General features: G+C 47.2%; 2 protein-coding genes across 4 annotated transcripts in view; one reads left to right on the top strand and one right to left on the bottom strand.

Moving 5' to 3' along the window:
• Window positions 1-4,728, bottom strand: part of LOC143297851 (5-cytosine rRNA methyltransferase NSUN4-like) — a 72,414-nt gene extending 67,686 nt beyond the window's left edge. The window contains exon 1 of the mRNA XM_076610372.1: window positions 4,623-4,728. Coding sequence (XP_076466487.1) covers window positions 4,623-4,721 — 99 coding nt within the window. The 5' untranslated portion in view covers window positions 4,722-4,728. The remainder of the gene's footprint in view (window positions 1-4,622) is intronic.
• A 116-nt stretch (window positions 4,729-4,844) lies between these two features.
• The window catches only part of LOC143297958 (ubiquitin-conjugating enzyme E2 J1-like), a 127,874-nt gene continuing 106,623 nt past the window's right edge, over window positions 4,845-26,095 (top strand). For 2 of the 3 annotated variants that reach the window (XM_076610577.1, XM_076610579.1), the window contains exons 1-2: window positions 4,845-4,990; window positions 17,763-17,836. In XM_076610577.1, coding sequence (XP_076466692.1) covers window positions 4,960-4,990; window positions 17,763-17,836 — 105 coding nt within the window. In that variant the 5' untranslated portion in view covers window positions 4,845-4,959. The remainder of the gene's footprint in view (window positions 4,991-17,762; window positions 17,837-26,095) is intronic. The other variant, XM_076610578.1, reaches the window with a different exon arrangement.

Below are 26,095 nucleotides of genomic sequence, written 5' to 3'. Positions count from 1 at the left end.
AAACTTTAACACTGACATTTTCTCTGCAACTACTTTGTCAGTTGACACCAAATTTGGCATAAAAATGGGAAAAATTCAGTTCTTTCCAGTCATCTTGTTTAAAACAATATTGCACCTCTGGGATGGGCACAAAAAAAATAAAGAATGAAGCCTAATTATATGCAAACTGCATTTATTGTTATATTTATATTTTTTGTATTCTCTAAACTTGGCACTGTGATCTGATATTCTGACCCAACAACTAGAGCAGTCATTATTATCATTTTTTGTTCAAACAGGAACTTCTTTTGCTAAGCATGGAAGTTTTATTTATTTTGCAAACGTTTTGATGCAGATAGTAAAAAAGTGAAATTACTCTGTAATTAATGCTAGGGGACTTAATTTGCTTTAAACTGATCTTTCTCATCTTAAACATTACATTTTGAAATTTTACTCAATACATAAAAAGCTTGGTTTTTTTAAAAAGTGTATCACAAGTGAGTCTTGAAGGCCTTGCCTCTCTTGTTTGTGATTTATTACCCCCGAATCCTCAAAATTCCCTGGTAAGGGGAGAGCACTTTTTATTTTTTACAAAATTCTCTGGCACTGAACTTGTTAAATCTACACTGACTAAACAGTAGAAGATTAAGAGGATATTTGATCTAAACTTAGCCTAAGCTTAGTGGAAAAAATCGCATCCGTTGTTTTCCATTCATTGGTTACTGTTCGAAAAACTGGAAGCCGTGAAAGGCGAAAGTTCAAGGAGAACTTTCGTGTGTTTTTTCCAAGCCTTGGGCGAAGTAGGGTAGTTAGATCTGAGCGCAAAGTTACGGGAATTTTTCGGCTATCTTTCAACGCCTCGCGCAGTTCGAAAAAGAAATCTGACCCTACGGGATACTGTATGAGCGGTAAAGAGCATTTTCTGCTGATTTCAATGGTGTCCGAAACTAAGATTTTTGATCCATGAGCAATTTGCTCAAGCGATTCAAAAGCAGGTACCCCTCTTCGTCAGTTGCGTCGGCCCAATCAACATTCGACACAGGAGAGCGGCACTTCATCTAACACAAAAATGGCATTGTTTCTCCAGAAAATCTTCAGTTTCATCGGTAAGTTTTATATTATTTTTGAAAACGAATGTCTTTAGCACTTTCATGCACAATATTGAGCTGAAATTCTTTGAATCAGGATTTTGATCGATGTCAGTAACTGAGCAGCTTGGATCTATTTCATCAGTGTTTTCGTAACGTGACACCGTGTTTCAATCGGAACACGATTTATTTTTTTTCAGAGTAAAGCACACAAAATCTATTGATACAGAATGAAAAATGGACATGTTAAAACGCAACCCATTAATTCCAATTACTAATATTTGATTGATTTTTGCTTTAGTAAGCAAAATATTACCTGGGTCTAAAACTGGAAGTGCTCGGGACAGCATTAGCGTCGTCTGCTACAGACTAGGGTGAGTGTTAAATAAGTGAGTAAAAAATTGTAATGTGGTTTCTTTTTCCATAAAATGAGCATTTCATTCAACATCACACAAAAGTCTGATATTCTAGTTGCATTCTGCTTCGATAGCTGTGAAACTTTATATTAATCATCACACAAAGTCGGATATTCTAGTTACATTCTGCTTCGATAGCTGTGAAACTTTATATTAATACATACAGACAGATAGATACTATGCTCTCACATTCCAAAAAGAACAAGAACACCAATTCATACTAACCTCCTGCTCCCCCCCCCCTCCCCCTCTCTCCTCTGCAAACTTCACTTTAATAATTTGCTGAGAGTTGTATAATCATTCCCCTCACTTGTCTCTGAGTATCTCCCACCAATGGTAAGGACAGAGGAGGGGGTTGTCAATGGGTGTGGCAAACTTGGCACTGAGCCAAATCACTGATCACTTGCTCCAGCTTAGAATCCCTGACTGCTGACAGTGATACAACCCACCACCTCCTCCCTCCAGTCATCCCCTTCCCCATTTCTTTCCTGTCAGTGGAGTAGGTGTGTGTGTGTGTGTGTGTGTGTGTGTGTGTGTGTGTGAGTGAGAGAGAGAGAGAGAGAGAGAGAGAGCAAGTTTGCATTTGCACATGTATGCTTGTGAGTATGTGTATGTATGTCTGAGTATGAAAAAAGTGTAATGTGAAGAGATATATGATTAATTTGAACAGTGCAGTCAACATCCTGTTTCTTAAAAAAATTAACACCAATTTTTAACAAACTAAAATTAGTAAAAAGAAAATCAGTACAATAATACCCGTAGCCTAAGCTGCGCATCAGGTTCAGTCAAACTATATAACACTATCTGGGATCCAGCAATTAAGAGTATAATGTGTGAGTGTGTGTGTTCATGTAACCCATGATATGCTTTGCATCTCGACTGCATGAAACAGGAAACAAAGGGATAATTCATAAAATGATAAAATGCAAAATACCATGCACATATTGTGAATGAAATATTCACTTTGATATATATATAAGACATGCATTCTCACATACACACACAAATAAAGGTGAGTACACAAAATATATATCAAAGAATAAGATACTAAGTATGATGTGCATATTAACAATAAAATATTCAATATTTAGTAATCATATATACCTAAGACGTTTAGTAATACATTCATCTCAATCATGAAATGTAGTACCCTGAAGTGGAAATATTTGAGTAAATAATCGCATGCAACAAAGACACATAAGTTGAACAGTACATGTAGATGGCAAAACTCTTGTCAGCAGCTGGAAAGGACAGACCCCTAAAACTTCAGCCTCAGTTGTCAAAGCATAAGTTGTTGCTGCAATTTGAGTTATTGTGTGAAAGGTAAATGCAGCCAAATAGTTCAGTGCAGTGAATTTTGTGTTGCTGTTGAATGAATACTTACCTGTTAGTATGCCATTTTATAATTCTGTTATCACAGTGTTTTCCTCCCACTCAAAACACACCGAAATTGACAAAATCCTAAACATATATTAAACTGAGAGCTCTGTTTTTTGGTTGTATGTTTTAAATTGAATATAACATTTGTTCTTTCTTATGAGCTGATCTGTGTATCTAACATGTATCGAAAGGGTTGCTTATGGCAGGGCATGCAAGACCTATTCAGTGATCCAAAAAGGCCAGTATGAACAGCTCAGGTAGCGAGCAGCATGTTATTGCTGATGCCAGGAAACCTGTGAGTGCCAAAAAAGAGATTTTTTGGTATGTATTTTCTCTCTTGTGAATCGAATGCCATTTTGTGAAGAAATAAAGATGCATCATCCACCTTTTATTTCTTATTTACTGTGGTTCTTCTACAATGAAATGCATGACTGGGTTCATGGATGGAAGAAAAAGCTAGAGAGCTGAAAGAAAACAGATTCATATATATCTGTCATTTTTGCTAGCAACTTAAGTAATATTTGCTCCCTCATGGGAACTTTTGTCGGGGAATGCCCCATCAACATACCCATTCTGTATATTGCTCTCAAGTTGCATTTGTTTAAAAATTTGCAGTAATTTTGCAGAAGCTGATCAGCCAAGACCACTGGTAACTTATTGTGGCTGTAACTTCAATATTTTTTCAAAAACAAAAATTTTGAAGAAGTCTCATCCACAACGTGCACCCTTATTTATGAGAAAATCAGGTATCATTCCTTTTCTGCCAACTTTAGATGGAAGTTTTAAGGTTGATTTTAATTTATTTTGAAAACTGACATTTCACTTAATACACACACAAAATTTCCTGGTCCTGCTTGTGACAGTTACTGAAATATTCATCTTTGCAGCATGCTAGCCCAATAAACAGTCTTTTTTCCGCTGGTCAAATTGAAGATTTTTCAAAGTTTGAGACTCTGATACTTAAAATTCAGTTAATTATCCTGTCTGAAAAAAATTCAGTGCACTGTTTGTGATGTATTCTGCAAGATATTTTATTATGAAATGCAACTGTCTATTATTTTCAGTGCTGTAGACCTTCAAAGTTGCTGTTCTGTGCAGATTGACATGTCTTGATTTTCTATTTCCCCCTACTTTGACAGGCATATTTTCCAATTTCTTTGCTGCTGAAGTGTTACTTTTTTCTTGTGCAATATGCCATTATCATATGGTTTTTATAAGTATATGAGTTTTCATTACAGTACCCTCATGGACAGTACAGTATGACTGTGAAAATATTAACTAATTAAGTACCAACAGCATGTACGCATCGTCACATCTTTAAAATGGAATATCTTCAGAACCAATCAAGATATTCACTTACTCTTTTTTTCTTTTTTTTTCTTTCTTATATTGTCATGTTGTTTGCCAAAAATCACATTTGTCACTGTAATGAATATTTAAATTTTCACTGCCGCCACCAACAACACAAAAATCACATTTGTCACTGTAATGAATATTTAAATTTTCACTGCCGCCACCTACAACAACAAACAAAAAGAAGAAAATAAATAAATAAATAACAAGATGTGAAGATGAAGATTTCGATGGGGACATAAAAAAGGCCGAGAGGTCTTGGTAGATGACATGCCAGTCCCTACACTTCCAGTCCTACTAGTAGCATACGCCCCAACACATTGAATAGTCGTTTATCTCAATTCTACCATCTTGCAATCCACGGTGTTTATCTTTTGTGTAGGTCGTGGGACCGTTAGATATTTACCCATTTCTTTTTGTATCTGTGGCGTCTTTGAACCAAAAGGGAGCAACGCCGACCTGCATCTAAATATTTTGGAATGTTCAACCACCACGCACACGCCATGTTGTAAACGGAGGCGGAAGCACTTAATAGCAAACGTTCATAACACTTGATTGGCTCCTGTGAAAAACATTTGTTGGCACTCACAACCAATCATATTTTGTCTTATATGGTGATGTAGCCCAAGTTACGGAAGCCACGTCAAACTCTGTCGAATGATGAAAGTGGATGCGTAAGACAAACTTGCTCTCAACAGTATATTTTGTTTCCGTTTGGTCACTGATAAAAAAAAATACATAGAATGCAAGCCCAATACAGCATGCGCAGTCCAGGTAATTATTGCTGCTCTCTCTCTCTCTCTGCAGTTGCCATTTGCTTCTTTGTTAATTCAATGCATGTGTACCAATATGCGCAAAGTTTCATATATTGATTAGATGATTATAATGCATGTTACTTTTTCTTTGACTTGACCTACCGTACTCAATAATATGAGGTTATCCATCCTTTTGCTGATATTGTTTTCTCATACCCCCTCCCACCCTCCCTCTCTCTCTCTCTCTCTCTCTCTCTCAATCTATCACATTCAGCTGTTCAACTGTGAATACTATATGGAATTATGCGCCCGTTAGTAAAGAGGATTTCTACCATTATTCATTTATTGCTATGTCAAGTCTGTGTATCTCTGTTAGAATGACTATTTTCATATTAATTTATAGTAGTATAGTGTTTAATATGTATGCATATAATATTGTGTGTGTGTGTGTGTGTGTGTGTGTGCTTGTGATATTTTATGTTCATTTTAATGTGTATTTTATAAATACCATGCATGTGCCTCTGTGTGTGTGAATGTGTGTGAGTGTGTGTTCTTTATGTTTTTTTCCCTATGTATTTCATTGACACCATGCTTGTGCCTGTGTGTATATATGTGTGCATGCGTACATGTGTGTGTGTACACACATGCACGCATGTTTTTCTCTGTTTTTTATATGTATCTTATTGATACCATGCTTAAGCGTTTATGACTTTATGTAGATGTGTAGCATAGACCCTGTTCAAAGCACTCCAGTGCTTATCTATTATCCTCGAATATAAAGAATTTTGTCTTGACTTGTCTGAGAACTCTCTCTCTGTGGCAGAATGGGAAGTTTGTGTGAACAATCAGATTTGCCAGAGCTCTCAGATAAGCCAGTATCACTCTCCACCTCTTGCTAAGTAGGGTTCAATCTTCAGTTTTATAGTCACAACAACGTCTTGTTTATACCTTCAAGTGACTTGGGTGTGCACAGCACTTGAAACAACAATCTTTATTTCACAGTATTAAGGCAGGACCTTTCCAGCTAGTGAAGTGCTCCCCTGGAATCATCCTGACAGGCACAACTCTTGCCTACTTTGCTGCTGAGTAGGCAATGCATATGTGATGATTCAAATTACAGAAGAGCTGCAGTTTTTACTTTTATTTTCAGTTGTTTTTTTTTAAGTGCGCAGGTAATTTCCATTTCCAAGGTCAGTCCCCCGATTGAGCTGAGGGCTTAGTTTTACAGAGCGAACCAAAACAACAGTATGATACCCAGAAAAACCTGACGGGAGGTGTTGCTCTTTTTATTCACAAGTCCCTTTTATACAGTACAGTTCTTTTAAACACCCCTTTACAGGCGGTGGCAGTCAGAGTCACACTTGAGAAAACCATCACTGTCTGCTCTCTCTACCTTCCTCCTTCCGTCCGTGTTCTGAGGCAGGACCTCATGAACCTGGTCGACCAGCTCCCACGTCCGTTTTTACTGTTGGGCGACTTCAATGGACACTCTCCGCTCTGGGGAAAAGAGATGACATCAGCCCGAGGTCTTCTCTTGGAAAACCTTCTTTCCGACATGGACTTGTGCTGTCTTAACGACAAGTCTCCCACTTACCTTCATCTGTCCTCTGGAAAGCTCTCGTGTTTAGATCTGTCGGTCTGCGATCCATCGTTGGTCCTGGACTACGAGTGGAAAGTGCACGACGATCTGCACGGGAGTGACCACTTTCCTGTCGTCCTCCGCCCCACAGATGGAGAAGGTGACTCTCTGCCTGACCACCTGAACTATGACAAAGCAGACTGGAGGTAAGAGCGGAGCTGCAGGAAGAAACAGTATTGAAAAGCAAGGACCCTGCTGACACTCTGACTGGGATCGTTTGAGATTGCGCCAAAGCAGCAGTCCCATCGTCTACCTCCAAGCCTCAGGTCCCTAGAACGCCCTGGTTCAACGCGGAATGTCGGGAGGCCCGTAAGTCTCGGAAGAGAGCGCAGCGACGCGTCTTTCGGAGACCGGAGACCGATGGCGTTCGAACCCATCAACAGCTGAGGGCGAAAGCCAGGTATGTTTTTAAAAAGAGCCAGAGGAAGTCATGGAGAGATTTTTGCTCTTCCTTAACCTCCAACACACCCAAGAAGAAAGTGTGGAGGGTTTTAAAGAGAATTAAGGGCAAAAACATATGCCCGACCTTTCATCATCTTAAACTTTCAGACGCTCTGGTCACAGAGAAGAAAGCAGTTGCCAATTTGCTTGCCTCCACAATTGAACAGAACTCGAGATCTGCTAACAAATCTGCTCGGTTTCTTAAAACCAAAAACCTGTCAGAAAAAACACCATGTAACTTCTTTTCCGACAACACAGAGAATTACAACCTTCCTTTCACAATGAATGAACTTAAATCTGCCCTTCAGACCTGTACGGATTCCTGTCCAGGAATGGACGAGGTCCATTATAAACTCTTAAAGCACCTTCCCCAGACCTGTCTGGACACCCTGCTTAAAGTTTATAACCACATCTGGGTCACAGGCTTTTTTCCACCCTCCTGGCGGAAAGCCCTCATAATCCCGCTGCCGAAACCGGGAAAAGACCCCTCGAACCCCTCCAACTACCGCCCAATTGCACTGACCAGCTGCATCTGCAAACTGATGGAGAAGATGGTCAACGGTAGACTGATGTGGAAACTAGAGACCGACGGCCTTCTGGCGAAAGAACAGTGCGGTTTCCGCAAGCATCGCTCTACCGTTGACCATCTGGTTCGTCTGGAAACCACTGTAAGAAATGCCTTTGTAAACAAACAACATGTGGTGGCCATATTTTTTGACTTGGAGAAAGCTTACGATACCACGTGGAAATTTGGTATTCTTTCCGACTTGCACAAGCTCGGCTTCCGAGGACACCTGCCTCAGTTCATCCACAATTTTTTACAAGACAGACAATTCCAGGTGAGACTCGGCACCACCCTGTCCGACATTCACGAGCAGGAGCTGGGTGTCCCGCAAGGGAGCATCCTGTCGCCGGCTCTTTTCAGCATCAAAATTAATGACATCGTTCAATCCGTTCAGAAGGGATTGGACAGCTCGCTGTTCGTGGACGATTTTGCCTTATATGCAACTGGCAGCACGTATGCCAGCATCCAGCGACGGCTTCAGCTCTGCGTCAACAAAATCCAGTGTTGGGCAGAGGAGAATGGCTTCACATTTTCGTCCTCCAAAACTGAATGCATCCATTTTCATAATTTTCGCCAGTTCTATCCGGACCCTGAAATCCGTCTGGGAAAATTCCACCATCCCGGCGGTCAAGGAAGCCAGATTTTTAGGGGTCGTCTTTGATCAGAAGCTGAACTTCCTCAGCCATATTAAACAGCTGAAAGTATCTTGCCAAAAAGCCCTGAACATCATCCGAGTTGTGGCACACACGAACTGGGGTGCTGATAAGAGAACTCTCTTGCACCTCTACAGAGCTCTGGTCCGGTCCAAACTGGGTTATGGAAGTGTAGTATACGGCTCGGCCAGACCGTCCTACCTGAAACTGTTGGACCCTGTACACCACCAAGGGCTCCGTCTCAGCTTAGGTGCTTTCTGCACCACCCCTGTGCACAGCCTGTACGCAGAGGCGGGGGAACCGCCTCTCTCCAACCGCAGACTGAAGCTGACCCTGAATTATTATTTGAAACTGTTTTTGGAACCTACAAACCCTGCTTATGACGCTGTATTCAACAACCCTTTCGATAAGAAATTTACAGACAACCCAAACTGCATACCTCCTCTCGGACTCCGCATTCAGCCGCACTTAGAAAATGCCGATCTGGATGTCGGTGGCATCTCAGATTTCTCTAAGTTCCCTGACAGCCCTCCGTGGACCTTTACAACACCTGAGGTCCGATTCGATCTGGCCTCATACCGTAAAGACACCACCAGTTCTCTGGCCTACAGAACTTACTTTTCGGAACTGTGCCACAAATTCCCCACTTTTCAAAGCATCTTCACTGATGGTTCCAAGTCAGAGGACGGAGTCGCTGCATCTGCGTTCTGTCCCGCCTTTCCTGACCGGCCCTCAACGGAACACATCCTGTCTGACAGCTCGGTGTACACTGCGGAACTGACCGCACTGGTTCTGGCGGTAAAAATGGTTCTCTCTTCGAAACAAAAGAGATTCATGATCTTTTCCGACTCCTTGTCAGCCCTGGAGGCGATCGCCTGCAGGAATATCACTCATCCCAAACTGCTGGAATTTTATGAAGATTTTACTCTCACAACGAAGAAAGGATACGAGGTTGTGTTGGCCTGGGTTCCCGGACATGTTGGCATCCGTGGTAACGAAAGGGCGGACCTGCTGGCCAGGAACGCTGTAAAGAAAGAATTATCCAGATCCTTTGTACCCTATACAGACATGAAGCGGAAGGTGAACACTTACGTTAAGGATCTTTGGCAAGAGGAGTGGAACACCCAGACGGACAACAAGCTCTTCCAGATCCGTCCGGACCTGGGGGAGACCCTCCCTTCGGGGGTGAAGAACAGAAAGGAGGAGTCTGTGCTGTGCAGACTGCATACGGGGCACACTTTTTTTTTACTCATTCTTACTTGTTGAAGGGGGAGGAGGCCCCTCGATGCATTCCCTGTGACGAGCCTCTCACCGTGAAACACGTGCTCCTTGACTGTTGGGATCTGCATGACGTTAGACGCAGACATTACACGGCGGTTTCTTTGAAGACTTTGTTTCGTGATGTCCCTCCGTGGGCGCTGATGGACTTCTTAAAAGTAGTGAACATTTTTAACCAGATTTGAAGGTTTTAAACTATGGAAGTTTTTTTTTTTAACTTTGGAGTGGAAAGTTTGAAGTGGTGTCTCGTTTTAATTGGTTGGTTTTTTTTAGCCTTGTAGTAGTTATTGACGCGGCGATAGCCTTGAGATGGCCTTAGTGGTCGGCGAGGCTCTAAGCACCATAATTTCATTTCATTTCACCCAGAAAAACCTATCAGCATCTGTGTGTGTCTATTACAGGCAAACTGTGTGTGTTGTGCATGTGATATTTTGTGGAAACACACACACACACACACACACACACACACACACACACACACACACACACACACACACACACACACACACACAAACAGATGAGAAGTACAGAAGAACAGTGTAGTGGCACATGAGTGATCTACATTAGCTTAGAGAAGAGTGTATTGAGGGAAGACTTTAATGAAATTGAAGAAGAGCCCCTTATTTGCATAGGGAGTTGGTTCCAGAGAGCTGGGCCATGAAAAAAAGAAAGAATGCTGATTAAAGGACATTGTTCTGACAGAAGGAATGAGAAGCAGACAAGTATCAGAAGAGAAATGAAGCTGACTGAACGGGGATTATACATGGAACATATAGATCCATATGCTACATGGGGGCAGTGTGCCAGAAATAGCTGAAAAGCAGATGTAAGTTTATTGTTGATTTTGTGTTGAACAGGGAACGAGTGAAGAGAATGTGAGAGGTGTATGACATATTCCCATTAATGTGACTTGCAGACCAACCTGGTGGTACTATTCTGGAACTTTGGAGAAGATACTAGGGTAATCCACCCAGGAGACCATTAGAAATAGTCAAGCCTAGATAAGACCAATGAACAGACCAGGGTCCTTATAATTAATTCAGTAGAAAGGAAATATCAAATGGAACTGATTTTGGATTTCCAAATAGGGTGCCTTACATACAGATATTGGACACATGCTGCTTGAAGGAAGGTGTAGGATCGAATGTCACACTGAGATTGCGGACAGAACAAGAATAGGCAATATTGTCAGTGCTAATGCAGATAGAAGCAGGAAGAGAAGACTGGGTTAATCTGAAATTTAGAGGGTGCAAGGAGCATGTTTTCCATTTGCTCTTCATTGAATTGTTGTTTGATGCAATCCGATTTGTTTTAAGCTTCTTTATCATCTTACAACCAGAGGAAGGTCCCCACTCCTTATTAGAAACAAGCTTCCCTGACATTTCTCTGACACTTCTATTTGGTTTAACCTCTTTTTTTCAGATAAGCATATTAATTTTAGAGGCACCTGGCCTTGGGGAAATAGATAACTAACTGAAAAAGTTTGATGAGCAGAGTAGATGACTGCACAAACTGATATCTTTCTGGCCAGATACTGAGATAGAAAGCTGCATATAGGTAGATAGGGGATGGGTGGGGTATGTCCATTTGAAAGTTAGGAAACCTCTGTGTTCGTGTCTGACAAATAACATCACAGGAGAAGTTCTTTTTTTTTTTTCCCAACAGTTCTTAGTGGGGAACATGGTTAACAAGTGACAGTTCTATTGAATTTGAATAGGCGCAAAAAATTTACTGCTTGACCAGAGGCTAGCCTTGACTGCCACATGTAGGAAGCCATTTTTGACTCACTTGTGTAAACAAAGTGAGTCTATGTTTTAACCCGGTGTTCGGTTGTCTGTGTGTGTGTGTTTCCGTGGTAAACTTTAAAACATTGACATTTTCTCTGCAAATACTTTGTCAGGTGACACCAAATTAGGCATAAAAATAGGAAAAATTCAGTTCTTTCCAGTCATCTTGTTTAAAACAATATTGTACCTCTGGGATGGGCACACACACACACACAAAAAGAAGAAGCCTAATTATATGCAAACTGCATTTACTGTTATATTTATATTTTTTGTATTCTCTAAACTTGGCACTTTGATCTGATATTCGGACCCAACAACAAGAGCAGTCATTATTATCTTTTTTTTTCCTTTTTTTTTCTCTGGGATGTGGCGTCTGTTTGCAAGACAATGGACACAATGGATAAAATGAAAATCACATGCAGATTAATTAACACTTAACTTATTCAGCACTGACAAGACCACTGTACCCTATGCTATTTGCATGGGGCACAGCTGTATTCAGCACAAAAAGAGCTAAAATTCCACAAGGCATAGAAAGCTGTGCTAAATGCGTAGCCCACCATGCCTTCTGGAAAATCAGGATTCAAGGTACTTATTGAAACATCACAAACAAGAGAGGCAAGGCCTTCAAGACTCACTTGTGATACACTTTTTAAAAAAATCCAAGCTTTTTATGTATTGAGTATAATTTCAAAATGTAATGTTTTAGATGAGAAAGATCAGTTTAAAGCAAATTAAGTCCCCTAGCATTAATTACAGAGTAATTTCCCTTTTTTACTATCTGCACCAAAAACGTTCGCAAAATAAATAAAACTTCCATGCTTAGCAAAAGAAGTTCCTGTTTGAACAGAAAATGATAATAATGACTGCTCTAGTTGTTGGGTCAGAATATCAGATCCAAGTGCCAAGTTTAGAGAATACAAAAAATATAAATATAACAGTAAATGCAGTTTGCATATAATTAGGCTTCATTTTTTTATTTTTTTGTGCCCATCCCAGAGGTGCAATATTGTTTTAAACAAGATGACTGGAAAGAACTGAATTTTTCCTATTTTTATGCCTAATTTGGTGTCAACTGACAAAGTATTTGCAGAGAAAATGTCAATGTTAAAATTTACCATGGACACACACACACACACACACACACACAGACAACCGAACACCGGGTTAAAACATAGACTCACTTTGTTTACACAATTGAGTCAATAAGATCACAAAAAAGACAAAACATAAAGAAAATGAATGGATGAACACATCCATGCCTTGTATCCCCATATGGCCCATGCTATCAACATGGACACTATGGGTTTACCATACAAAAAAAGGGTTAGTGTGATAAAATATTTAGAGAAAGTTGATGAGTCACCAGCAGTGAGTAGCCATGACCCATGCAAATGCATGGTCCACAGGCACCTCTGCCCATTCACTCATAAACGCACCTCCTATGCTTAGAGCATGGTGACAGATTTGTTCGCAGACAAGAAAGGTTAAGGTGATACGTCAAAAGCTTTTTTAAAGAGCTAGGAAAAAGCACAAGCATCCTCTTGTTATTTTTATCATGAACATTATTATCAGCATTGTTATTGTTCTGCCCTTTCTTATTATTATTTAAAGGTCTAAGTTCTGATAATCTTATAGCATCAAAGCTGATAATGTACCTACCATGCTATTTTCAGATGCATCATCTTGTTCATAGAGCTTTCTCTGTTAGCCCATGAGTTTTTACAATCCCAGGTCAGGTCAGGTCATTAGATCTGCTACTGGTAACCTGTAATCCAGTACAACCTGTTCAGGGTCGGGTTGCCGGCGACTAAACCGGCACTCCCACTGCTCCCTTCCGGGACTGGTGAGGCGGGTGGCTAGACACCCTTATGGAGATCCATAAAAGGGCGTTGGCTCAGGAGAGCCACCGACGGCCATCTAGCTCCACTGTGCTGTGTGCATGCCACACGCAGTTGGCCCCCGGGGTGTGTCTACCCATGCATGCGAAGTCTGGATCCGGCAGAATCTGCGGAAGAAACCTATCGGTTCAACGGAGAGGAAGGCGGTTACAGCAATGCACTGTGGAGTGCAGAGAGCAAGATGAGACACCGAAAGGATATCTTGGTCATCCACTGCATCCGTGCTCATCCTCCAGTCGTCTCGACTTAGTCTTGCCACTGGAAATTGGTGGACCCGGACGAGAGAGTGAGGTCGACATTGCGCAACTCCTCTTCACTTTAAACAAACTCATCGCGCAAGTCATCAGTCATCCCAAATGACCTTTCATCCTTCATCACTTCATCACCCCCAAGTCCTGTGGCGACAGGCGAGCGACGAAACGACAGGTGTGGGTACACTGGCAGTCGCAGCCGCAGACCTGCATGCAGGCGGCTCAGGCCATAGGGTCATTCTTCGTCGACAGGAGCAGCGATGGAGCTCAGCAGCCGTCTGAGCGTCTGAGCAGCCCTCTTTAGGAATGCACTGCTCACCTCCCTGGCATGAGGAAGGGGCTAGAAAAGGTGCCCTAAAAATTGCCTGCTCCATATCACCCTGGCCAGCATACCGCGGCTGGCGGGGACCCTACATCAGCGGTCGAAACAAAAAGAAAGAAAAGAAAAAAACAAGGATCGTTCCTCTCACCATTGGTGCTTGGAACATAAGGACTCTCCTGGACAGAGATAACGCGGACAGACCCCAAAGGAGAACGGCACTAGTTGCATCCGAACTCGCCAGATACAACATTGACATCACAGCCTTGAGTGAGACTCGGCTTGCAGTCGAAGGCGAGCTCTGTGAACGGGGATCTGGTTACACCTTCTTCTGGAGTGGACGAGGAAGCGAAGAGCGACGTGAGGCTGGCGTTGGTTTTGCAGTAAAAACAGCACTTGTCAGCAAGCTAGCTGGAAACCCAAAGGGAGTCAACGATAGGCTTATGACCATGAAACTCCCACTGGCATCTGGCCAGAAGCACCTCACCATTGTCAGTGCCTACGCCCCAACCATGACCAACCCGGATGAAGTGAAGGCGAAGTTCTACGAGGACCTTCACTCTGTCATTGCTGCTATCCCTAAAGCAGACAAGCTCATCATTCTTGGGGACTTCAATGCTAGAGTTGGCTCTGACTACATCTCCTGGGATGGAGTGATTGGAAAGCACGGTGTGGGCCACTGCAACCCAAATGGATTGCTTTTGCTTCAGACTTGTGCAGAGCACGAACTGCTGATAACCAACACAGTTTTCTGCCTCCCTACCCATAACAGGACGTCATGGATGCACCCTCGCTCAAAGCATTGGCATCTCATCGATTACGTCATCATCAGGAAAAGGGATAGGCAAGATGTACGTGTAACAAAGACCATGTGCGGCGCCGAGTGTTGGACAGACCATCGCCTTGTAGTCTCGAAGCTGAATATTCGAATCCAGCCCAAGAGACGCCCCCAAGGCCAGAAGGCTCCAAAACGGCTCAACATCGCTAAGCTGAATAACATCACCATCAAACAGTCCTTTGTGGAGCTACTGGAAGATCGTCTGGAATCCGCCTCTCTGGACAACCAGAATGTGGAGTCTGACTCGAGGACCCTGCGTGAGCTGATCTATAGTACAGCTTCAGAGACCCTGGGACCCATGACCAGAAAGCACAAAGACTGGTTTGATGAAAACTGTGATGAAATCAAGCAGCTTCTGGATGAGAAACGCCGTCTGCATCAAGCCTACCTGAGCAACCCAAAGTCCACATCAAAAAAGGATGCGTACGATGCGATCCGCAGGACTGTTCAGCAAAAGTTACGCCAGATGCAGGATAAGTGGCTGAGTGACAAAGCTGATGAGATCCAGGGATATGCTGACAGGCACGATATGAAGAGGTTCTATGATGCCTTAAAAGAAGTCTACGGCCCCACATCCTCAGGATCATCCCCCCTCCTCAGTGCAGATGGGAATACCTTGATCACCGAGAAGGAGAAAATTCTCGAACGCTGGGCTGAGCACTTCAACAGTGTCTTAAATCGCTCTTCCTCCATAAATGATGAAGCCATAGACCGTCTCCCACAAGTCCCCATCAACGAAGCACTGGACGATCCGCCAACACTTCTTGAGACCCAGAAAGCAATCCGTCTGCTATCCAGTGGCAAAGCACCTGGCTCAGACTCCATACCAGCAGAGGTCTACAAGGATGGAGGCACTGTGCTGACTGAGAAGCTCCATCAGCTGTACTCACTCATGTGGAAAGAAGAGACGATCCCCCAGGATTTCAAAGATGCATCTATCATTCACTTGTACAAGCGAAAGGGGAACCGGCAAGCCTGTGATAACCATCGGGGCATTTCCTTGCTCTCCATCACAGGCAAGATACTTGCCAGGATCCTACTAAACCGCCTCACAGCACACCTTGACCAAGGTCATTTGCCTGAAAGCCAATGTGGATTCCGGAAAGAGTGCGGAACCACTGACATGGTGTTTGCTGCAAGGCAGCTGCAAGAGAAATGTCAGGAGCAAAATGCTGATCTGTTCTCCACCTATGTCGACCTCACTAAGGCCTTCGACACCGTGAGTAGAGAGGGACTGTGGAAGATCATGGCCAAGTATGGATGCCCTCGGAAATTTATTTCCTTGGTCAGCCAATTCCATGAAGGCATGCAAGCTCGAGTCCAGGACAATGGCGAAACATCTGCTCCTTTTGCTGTCACAAATGGTGTGAAGCAAGGCTGCGTCCTGGCTCCAACGCTGTTCAGCCTCATGTTCTCTGCAATGCTTACTGATGCCTTCAGAGATGGTGATGTTGGAATCGGCCTAAAGTACCGAACAGATGGCAAGTTGTTTAACCTCAGAAGGCTTCAAGCAAAAACGAAGGTCATGACAGACATCATCAGAGACTTTTTGTTTGCTGATGATTGTGCCCTCAACGCTGGATCTGAAGCTGACATGCAACTCAGCGTCGACAAGTTTGCCACTGCCAGCAGGAACTTCGGCCTTACCATCAGCACGAGGAAAACTGAAGTTCTCCATCAGCCAGCCCCAGGGAAACCCTACGTTGAGCCCAACATCACAGTCAACGGTCAGAGACTCAGTGCGGTGGAGCGGTTCACATACCTTGGCAGCACACTGTCACGAAATGCGACCATCGACGATGAAGTGAACGTCAGGATTGCAAGAGCAAGCGCAACTTTTGGCAGACTCAGTGCAAATGTCTGGAACAGAAGAGGCATTAGTCTTGAGACCAAGCTAAAGGTCTACAGAGCAGTAGTTCTCCCCACACTACTGTACGCCTGCGAAACTTGGACAGTGTACCAACGACATGCCAAGAAGCTGAACCACTTCCACACAACATGCCTCAGGAAGCTACTGAACATCAAGTGGCAAGACAGGACCCCAGACACAGAGGTGCTCGCAAAAGCCACCCTTCCCAGCATCTTCACCATCCTGATGCAGTCCCAGCTTCGCTGGGCTGGACACGTGGCGCGCATGCCAGACCATCGGCTGCCCAAAAGGCTCTTCTATGGTGAGCTGCAACAAGGGAAGAGATCACACGGAGGTCAGAAGAAGCGCTTCAGAGATACTCTGAAAGTCTCTCTGAAAGCGTTTGATATCAACCCTGACTCCTGGGAGGAATCTGCAGTGGACCGTGACAAATGGCGCGCTGCTGTGCACAAAGGCGCCAAGTTGTGCGAGGCCAACAGGACTGCAGCAGCTGTTGAGAAGAGGCAGGCCAGAAAGTCACGGGCGAACAAGCTCCCTGACAATGATATGCCTGTCTTTGTCTGCCCCAACTGTCAGCGAACATTTCGTGCGCAGATTGGACTATTCAGCCATCTGCGCATTCACAGATAGATTCATGAGCATCCTTCCCCCCACCCCACCACCACCCTCCCCCCATCCCCCAGCTGGATGACAACGATGGTCATCATCGATCTCGATGGACATGCCACCACCACAATCCCACAATTTCTCTCACTTTGAGAGATATTGTGGGATTGTGAGAAAGTATGGTTACCTTCCCACTGTTACGAAAGCATGGGAAGTCCAAACATTTCCTTTGTCATCAGGGTTGGTTTCTTGTCTTTTACCAACACAAATTTTATATTAGAGAAAACTGAGATAGAGAAAAGAAAAAGAGAAAGGGGGGGGACAATGGCAAAGACAATCATGATAATGATGGTGACTTTGGCGAAGAAGGTGATGGCACAGTATTGGTTTTAAAAAAATGTGTGCTGTATGTTTGTGTTTACTTTTGTCTATTTACTGACCTGGTTGATTTGTTCTTCCTTCACTTTGTTTTTAGAATGATATTTACATATTCTGACACTGAGTGTCTTCTCTGAAACTGAGAATCTATTTTGAATCTATTTTCAGTGCGGCCTTGCATGTGAAAGAATGTAAACATACATTTTTTATTTTAGATACTACTATAGAGAAATGACGCTATTATGTGTGGTGCTTTTACATGCAGCTGTTAAGCGACTGATGAAAGAAGCGCAGGAGCTGAAGGACCCCACAGAGTTGTACCATGCACAGCCTTTGGAGGTAAGCAAAACAGACAGTGTGAATGAATAGAATCAAGCTGTTGGTTGACATAATGTACCAGTCACATTATCAGTCAGCCATTAATTTGACATGGGTTACTGTCATATGAAAGGAGGTGGTTAGTTTTAGAATGTGTATTTGGTGTCATATATTGTACCATGTCAAACTGATGCAAACTACGCCAATTGGTTTGCTCTGCTTGGCCAAATTTAGTGCGGCTAACAGTGAAAAGACGACCTGTCTTGCCCGGTCCGCTGTTAGCAAATCAAATGCCTCTAAAAGCTACAAGCTCTGAATCATTCCTTTGGCCAAGGCTCTCCACGCCATCTTGTCAGGTTTACGCTCTGTCTCGTCTTACGCTTTTTTTTTGCTATTAAGTGTGTTCATTTGGCCTTATTTTGCTGCATGTGGCTTGAGTTTATTGTATTCTTACATTCTGTGTATTCGATTCGACTTGGCCCCCTCGAATCGTTCATTTTTCTCTACCTCTAAGTCGATCATGTCTTTCCTTTCTCTGTTGGGGATCGGATTTTTGCTGGGTGCCTAAGCGCGGTTACCATGCCTCGTATGCCATCCCACGACGGCAGGAATCATGATGCTGGGATCGAGACTTGGCAAGGGACTCCCAGGCCCGGAGCTCATGATTTCTCCCAATAGGGACTGCGGCGATGCGTCTTTAGATGTTGATCGCTGAGGCGACACTCGTACCATTAAAATGGTCATGAAGGGGACCAAGGGGAAAGGGGTACGAGCGTCGTCTCCTGAGGTGTCCCAGCGCGAGGCAGGAAAAAGGGGGAGTGGCAAGTCCTCTCTTGGCGGTGGGGACTCACTGCTAGGCACAAACTCCCAAGTGGAGGCCACGCCCAGCCGTTATCCGGGTCCTCACTCGGAGACGGCCCTCAGGGGCCCTATTGCTGTTCCCCCTCCTCCCTCCACTGCCGACCCCCCTTCCCCACCTCCTCTGTGGGGGAGAAAGTTTTGGTTGGGGGGGGGGGGGGGGACCTCTACTTTGCCCACCCCGGGCCAAGCCACCCCAGTCTCCCCACAGGAGGGGATTCAGGGTGCGTGGCCACCTGCTCTGCAGGTCTTCCTACTATCCGGCCAGTCTCCCCTGCTGGGGGAGGCCCGTGTGAGTCAGGCGGTTCCGGGCAGTCAGCCCGCTGGTCTTCGGGTGGGACTGACACCCAAGTCGGGACCTGACCTCCCTCCGACTTGGCCTGTATTTTCCCTTCATGGAGGTCAAGGTGCCAGTGACCCCAGGTTGGAGTTACAGGATGGCTGGTGCCAGCGGATGGTTTCCCCCATTCTACCCGTACTGGGGCGTACCTATGATGCACTTTGGGTTGCCGGGATGACTAGGGGCCAACCCCTCGTCCTCTCCCCACTGGACCCAACCGAGCACATCTCACAAGGTGACACACACGGCCCCGACAAGTGGGATCGACGTCTTGTCGGTCAGGTCGAGCTCCTCGACCAATATTGCCGCTCAGTCCTCAACCCACAGGTGACCTCCACGGTCACAATGGCCTCCTTGTCATGACTGACAGCTACTGAGGGGCCCCGCTCAACCCAGGGGAGCCTGCAGTTCCCATCTTCCCAGCCCTCGGTCCTACAGGGAGATGAGTGGGTGTTTGTCCCCTCTCAGCACTCATGGGTCCCTCTTGCATCCAGGGATGCCCTGACTGAGAAGGTATGGCAGCCACCATCCCACGTGTGGTTGGACCTATGGTCCACACTCTTCCCCGCCCGCTTCAGGCGTCAAGGAAATAACAGCTGTGGCCATGGTCCCTGCTCGGGATCATCCCAGCTCATCCCGCTGGGCTGACCACAGCTCACAGGACACCACTTGGGATGGCACCCAGCAGGGGATGGACTGGGTGGAAGAGAGGGAGCCTCTGTCTTCGGAGGAAGACGAACAAGCGGATGAGCACTCTTTGCCCCCATCCCAGGGGGACAGATCGAGCCCACGCCTCCCTAGGGACCAGCCTGAACCAAACTCGGACTTAACCAAGCTCGAACTGACCCTCCCCAATCGGGTCACACATGCTGAATCAGTCCCTCAGGCTACATTGTTACCCTTGACCCTCCTTAAGCCGTGTGACTCCAGAACCACCAGATGACTCAGAGTGCCAGAAATGACGCAGGAATGGCTTAATAAGCCAGCCCGCACTGTCAGGGGTGTTGCTTCCATTCCCTCTCCAGGCAGGGAGTCCCTCTGTGCCCTGGGCGCCTTTTCCCTGGCCAAGTTCCTTAAAGATTCCTCCAAAGACAGGGTGTGGTCCTTGTACACACAGGACCACCCTGCCTACAGGGAAGCAGAGCCCTCCAGGCAGGACAGGATGTTGGTCTCACAGCACACCACCTTCCCCACTTCAGCTACTCTATCTTTTAAAATGTTAGGAGAGTGGGACAGATTAGGTCACCGCTGCTTCCTCAAGGTTTCCACAGTTTATACCTTCTTGGACACGTTCCTCCACAGGGCCAGTGAGCTGTGGGAACAGCATCTGGTTAATCAGGACACGGGGTCGCCTTCCTCTGTCCCGCCGGGCCTCTTCACCGGCCAGAGGTTAAACGCTTTTGGAAATAGGGTTGCCTCCGGTCTCACGGCAGCTGCAGACACAGCTGCCAGCTTTCACTTCAATACTGTCCTCTGGGACTCAACGACTGGATTGTGTCGGTGCTAGAGTCGGGGTACATGCTGCCTTGGGTGGAAGACCACCCCCCTCTTGATCCATTCCTCCTCCTTATGTGCCCAGCTCGGCGGAGCAGGAGAGCATCTTAGAGACAGAGATATTGCACCTACTCCTCATAGGAGTGATATCTCAACTCTCGGACCCGGGCCCCGGTTTTTACAGCCAGTTGTTCGCTATTCCAAAGGTCTCGGGAGGGTGGAGACCAGTCTTGGACTTGTCCCGCCTCAACAAATTCCTCCCCAAAATCAAATTCAAGATGGACACATAGGCACAGATTCGGGAGACCATTCAACAGGGTGATAGGGCTACCTCTGTCAATCTGAAAGATGCTTATTTTCATATCCTCATCCATCCAGCATCCCGTCGGTACCTGAGGTTCGTGTGGAGGGACAAGGTGTTCCAGTTCTCGGCCCTCCCATTTGGTCTGTCCCTTGCCCCTTTCCTGTTTACCAAGGTGGTGCGGGAATTGGTGTCCATCATCTGGTCGGAATCCATTCATCTCTGTGTGTACCTGGATGACTGGCTCATCCTGGCCCAGTCGCAGGCCCTGTGCCAGAGTCATACGGCCAGACTTCTAGACCTTTGCTCCCAACTGGGCTTCCTCACGAACCAGGAGAAATGCGATCTATCCCCAAGTCAGTCCTTCGACTTCTTAGGGATGAGATTCGACACGCGGTCCATGATAGTCTCTCTGACACCAGATCGCTGGGACCGACTGGCAGGCCTCCTCAGCCACTTGGGCCGTTCCTCCCAAGCAACAGCGCGGACACTTTCTTCTCTCCTGGGCATGATGGAGTCCATGGCACCCCTCATTCCCCTGGGCAGGGTTCTCAAGTGCCCTCTTCAGAAGGCACTGAGGCTACGGTGGTCCCAGAGCACTCAACCATGGGATACCTAGATATGTCTGGGTGAGTGGTTCCTTGAGGTGACATCAGAGTGGCTAATCACCCCACTTCGGACACAGGGGGTGCCCATAGCCCCACCTACTCTTCAGGTGGCACTCTTCACAGACGTCTCCTCACTGGGCTGGGGAGCCCATATGGACTCACTCCATGCAGCAGGGACTTGGTCCCCGGAGGAGCGTCTATGCCACATCAATGTTCTGGGACTAGAGGCAGTTCGCAGGGTTCTCCTGCTCTTCATGGGGAGGCCATTGGCAAGAGCATCCATTTGTTCATGGACAATATGATGGTAGCATGTTATGTGAACAAACAGGGGGGGAGCACATTTGGCAGACCTCTCCCTGCAGACTGAGGCTCTCCTCTGTGGTGCCACAGCAAAGGCATTGCACTTTCAGCGAGACACATAGCAGGAAAAGCCAACATCTTGACAGATGCTCTCAGCAGGTCCAAGAGTGTCATCCACACAGAGTGGACCCTGGACAAGGACACCCTTCAGGGGGTGTGGGAACGGTGGTTTCAACCAATGGTGGACCTCTTTGCCACAAAGTTCAACAAGAGACTTCCCACTTAGTCTCTCCGGTTGCTGACCCAGAAGCGTAGGCAGTGGATGCTCTCTCTTTAGACTGGAACAGTCTGATTGCCTATGCATTCCCTCCCTTTCCAATTCTGTCCAAGGTGATCCAGAAAGCCAGATTGGAACGCCTGCAGCTGATTCTCATTGTGCCGAAATGGCCAGCCCCTCCTGTTATCCAGACCTTCAGTCCCTGACACATGTTCCACCCCTGAAACTTGAAACCAAACCTCATCTGCTGAGGCAGCCTCATTTGGGGATTCTTCATTCTAATCCTCAACTGCTGCACTTGCACGCGTGGCTGCTGTGCGGTTGGAACTGTCAGCATCACCATTGAAGTCTTCGACCCCTCGGTCGGCCTCTGTGTTGGTGGCGCTTACCCATGGGGGTGCCTCCTCTGACCTCCTCTCCATAGTCACCAAAGCAAGGAGGGAGGGAACTGAGACTTTGTATGACTTTCGCTGGAAGAAATGGTTGCGGTGGTGTACGGCTCAGGACGTTCCCCCTACTAACCCTACGAGCATGCAGCTGGCCAACTTTCCTGATTTTCCTGCTTAGAGAGGTGGCTCGGGGTGCCTCCTCCCGAAACCTGGAGGGGGGGGGGGGGCTGGGGGGTTCCCTTTTGCCCCAAATCCCGGGGGGGGGGGGGGGGGGGGGGGGGGTTTCACTCCCCTTGGGGCCGTGGTTCGGGGGGGGGGGGGGGGGCCCTTAGGGGGGGGGGGGGGGGGGCCATTAGGGGAAGGGGGGTTTTGGGGGGGGGGGGAAGGGTCATCAGTGCTTTTTGGGGGGGGTTTTTGGGGGGGGTTGGGGGGGGCCCCCAAAGGTTTTTCCTTAAATTTGACACCCTTTTAACCCCAAGGGAATTTTTAGGCTGTTAAGGGGGGGGGGGTTAGGGGAAGGTTTTGGGCTTCCCATGCCAAACGGGTTCGTGAGTGGGGCCCAAATAAACTTGACCCACTTTTCCCCTTTCGCTTTTCTTTGTTTTTTTTTTTTTAAACCGCCTTTTTTTCTGTCCTCAGCTCCCCCCCCCAACCTTTTTTCCACTTTCCCTTTTTTTCTCTGCGGCCTTTTTTAACCCCGCCGTTTTTTTGCCGTGGGGTGGCAAACCTGTGATGGAGGGGAAGGAGACCGGGGATTGAGGAGCACGCTGCTCTCAACACAACCCCTTTGGGCTCAACCCCTCCTAAAAAAGGGCGGCACAAAATTGGCCCGTGTGTGTCAATCGCTCCCCCTTCGTGGGGCGGGGCCCCAAAAATGGCAGTTTTTGCGACGAAGGAAAACCCCCCGTAGTGCTGGGCCCCTCTGTCCCCCGGGAGCGGGGCATGTTTCGGGGGGAGCCATTTGGGAGCTGGGTTTTGCTGGTTTGTATACCCCCCAAAACCTGGGGGGGTCAAGCTGGTGTTCCCTTGCCCCTTTGGCCCCTAAGTTGGACCCCAGGGGGGGTGGGTAAGGGGGGGATGAAATTCACATTTTTCTTTTAACCCTGAAAGCTAAACAAAAACACCCCCCCCCCAAAACCGGAAAGACGACGACCAGGGGAACAAAACTCCAACCCCTGAAATCGGAGGCTTGAGACCTCTGGTTTTTGGCCATCGTGGCTAATGATGGAGGGCGCTGATTTACGACAAACCCCCTTTCGGCTCTCACCCCTTCGCTGTCCAGAAGGGGTTTCAGTGCTGGCAGGAAACGCTCAGATCCATCCCAAGGGGGCTGAAGGGGGCCCGGGGGCGTTTTTATACAGACAGAAACCAAAAGCAGACACAAACCCTTCTCAAGGCGACCACTTTTTGTGGGATAAGGGGAGGGGAAGATTTTCCCCTCCCCCAAAAGGGCCAACTGGGTCAAAAGGGATCCTTTAGAGCCCCGGGGGGTTTTAAAGGGGTTTTGTCTGAGGCCGAGATCAAAAGCGAGCTGTCCTCTCTGGGGGTGAAACCCATGTGACTGGACGGGAGGAAGGGGGCGGACCAGGGGTCCCGACCAACACTTTTCCCTTTCCCCACCTTTTTTGCCCGATGTCCCCAAAGGGCATTTGGTTTGGAAAACCTGCTAGTTAATGGTCAAGGGCCCGTACTTAAAACCCTCCCCCCTGAGATTTCCTTTTTAAGGGGCCAGAAAATTCCCGGAAAACGGGGGGGAGAGGGGCCATGTAAGGAGGAAAAGTCGGGGGGGGCAAAATGTTCGAAAGGGGCGCACCAGGCGATTGCGTCAGTGCAAGCCCTGTGGCGAACTGCGGAGGTGGCCCCCTCCTCTCAAGAAGGACTCCCCGCCCCGGAAAAAAGAAAAACAAATTTCCCGAAAGTCAAGACGAACAAAAATTTCCTTCTTTTAGGCAAGGGAAAAAGGGGGGCCGCGTCCGCCCAAGGCCCTCGGGATGGGCCTTTTTCCGTCCCAATTCAAGGGGGGGGGGGGGGAAGGGGGGGGGGGCGCGGTCCAGACGGGGCGTCCACAGGAACGTCCGGGCGGGACGACATAACCCCCCTCGTCGGGAAACCCTGGGGCCTTTGGGGGGAGGCGCCCGTGTCCACCCCTTCCTCACCTGCCCCGGCAGGGGGCCTCCAGGGGCTTTGCGGGGGGGAGAGAAAAGCCCCTTCGGGGGGGGGGGGGGGGGGGGGGGGGGGGGGGGGGGGGGGGGGGGGGGGGGGGGGAGGGGGGGGGGGGGGGGGGGGGCGTTCCCGCCTCCCGCCCCACCCCACCCCCCGGCCCCCCCCCGCCCCGCCTCTTCCCGCCGGGGCCCCCGGGCTGGGGAAGTGGCCGGGGAAACCCCCCCCTTAAACCTCCAAAAATCAAAAGGGGGGGAAGGGGTGCGGGGCCCCGGGCGGGTCGGAGGGGCCCCAGGGGGTGGATATTCCCCACCCCCCGGGCGGAAAACCGAAAAATTTTAAAGTAAAAAAAAAAATACTCCCCAAACCGGCGGACCTTTAGCCCCGCAAGGGGGAGCCCGGGGGGAGCGATGGAAGGGCCGCAGCTTTTTTTTTTTTAAAAAACCTTTTTTAAAGGCAATGTCCCAGGAAAATCCGGGATTCTATGCCAACTTCCAGGAACTCCACTGTTTGTCGGGGGTTTTAAACCTTCATCGGCAAATGCAGGAGAAATCCTTTCAAAAAGATGGCAAGGGGGTTTTTTCTCTCTTGGTTTTTAAATTTCCCTTTTTAAACCCGCCCAAACCGAAGCAAAGGGGTTTACGGGAGGGGTTCCCTTCTTTTTTTTTTGAAAGTCCCTTTTTTACAGTTCAGTTCTTTTTAAACACCCCTTTTTACAGGGGGGTGGCAGTCAAAGTTTACGCTCCGAGAAAACCCTCCGGTTTTGCCTCTCTTTCCTTCCCCCCTTCCGTCCGGTTCTGAGCGGACCCTCATGAAACCCGGTCGACCACCCCCCACTCCGTTTTTAAATGTTGGGGGCCTTTAAAACGGGCACTTTCCCCCTCAGGGGGAAATGAATGACATCACCCGAGGGCCCTTTTCTTTAAAAAATTTCCCCTCTGACATGGAAATTGTGCCGTCTTAAAGACAAGTCCCCCCACTTTCCTGCATTTTTCCTCTGGAAAGCTCTCGTGTTTTTAATCTGTCGGTCTTTTGGGGATCCCCTCGTTGGGCCGGGCTTAAAGATGGAAAAGGGGGCAAAAGACATCTGGGACGGGGGTGCCCCCTTTCCCCGTCGTCCCCCCCCCACGATGGAGAAGGTACCCTCGGGCCCGACCGCCTGAACTTGGCAAAGCAACTGGGGGTAAAGTGGAAACTCAGGAAGAAACCCTATTGAAAACAAGGACCCTGCTGACCCACTGGGGTCGGGTTTGATTGCGCCAAAGCAGGGAGTCCCATCGTCTACCTCCAAGCCCCCATTTCCCCAAAAACGCCCTGGAACAACGCCAAAAGTCGGGGGGGGCCCGCAATTTTCGGAAGGGGGAGCGGGACGACGCGTCTTTTTGGAGACTGGATTTCCGAGCGTTTGAACCCCCTCAACAACTGAGGGAAAGCCAGGGAAAGTTTTTAAAAAGCCAGAGGAATCTTTAGAGATTTTTGCTCTTCCTTAACCTCCAAAACACCCAAGAAAAAAAGTGTGGGGGGTTTTAAAAAGAATTTTGGGCCCGACCTTC

This window comes from Babylonia areolata, chromosome 23 (genome assembly GCF_041734735.1).
Source record: "Babylonia areolata isolate BAREFJ2019XMU chromosome 23, ASM4173473v1, whole genome shotgun sequence".
NCBI lineage: Eukaryota > Metazoa > Mollusca > Gastropoda > Neogastropoda > Buccinidae > Babylonia > Babylonia areolata.
Note: the sequence above shows the minus strand (reverse complement) of the source record. Positions and strands in the feature narration are given on the sequence as shown.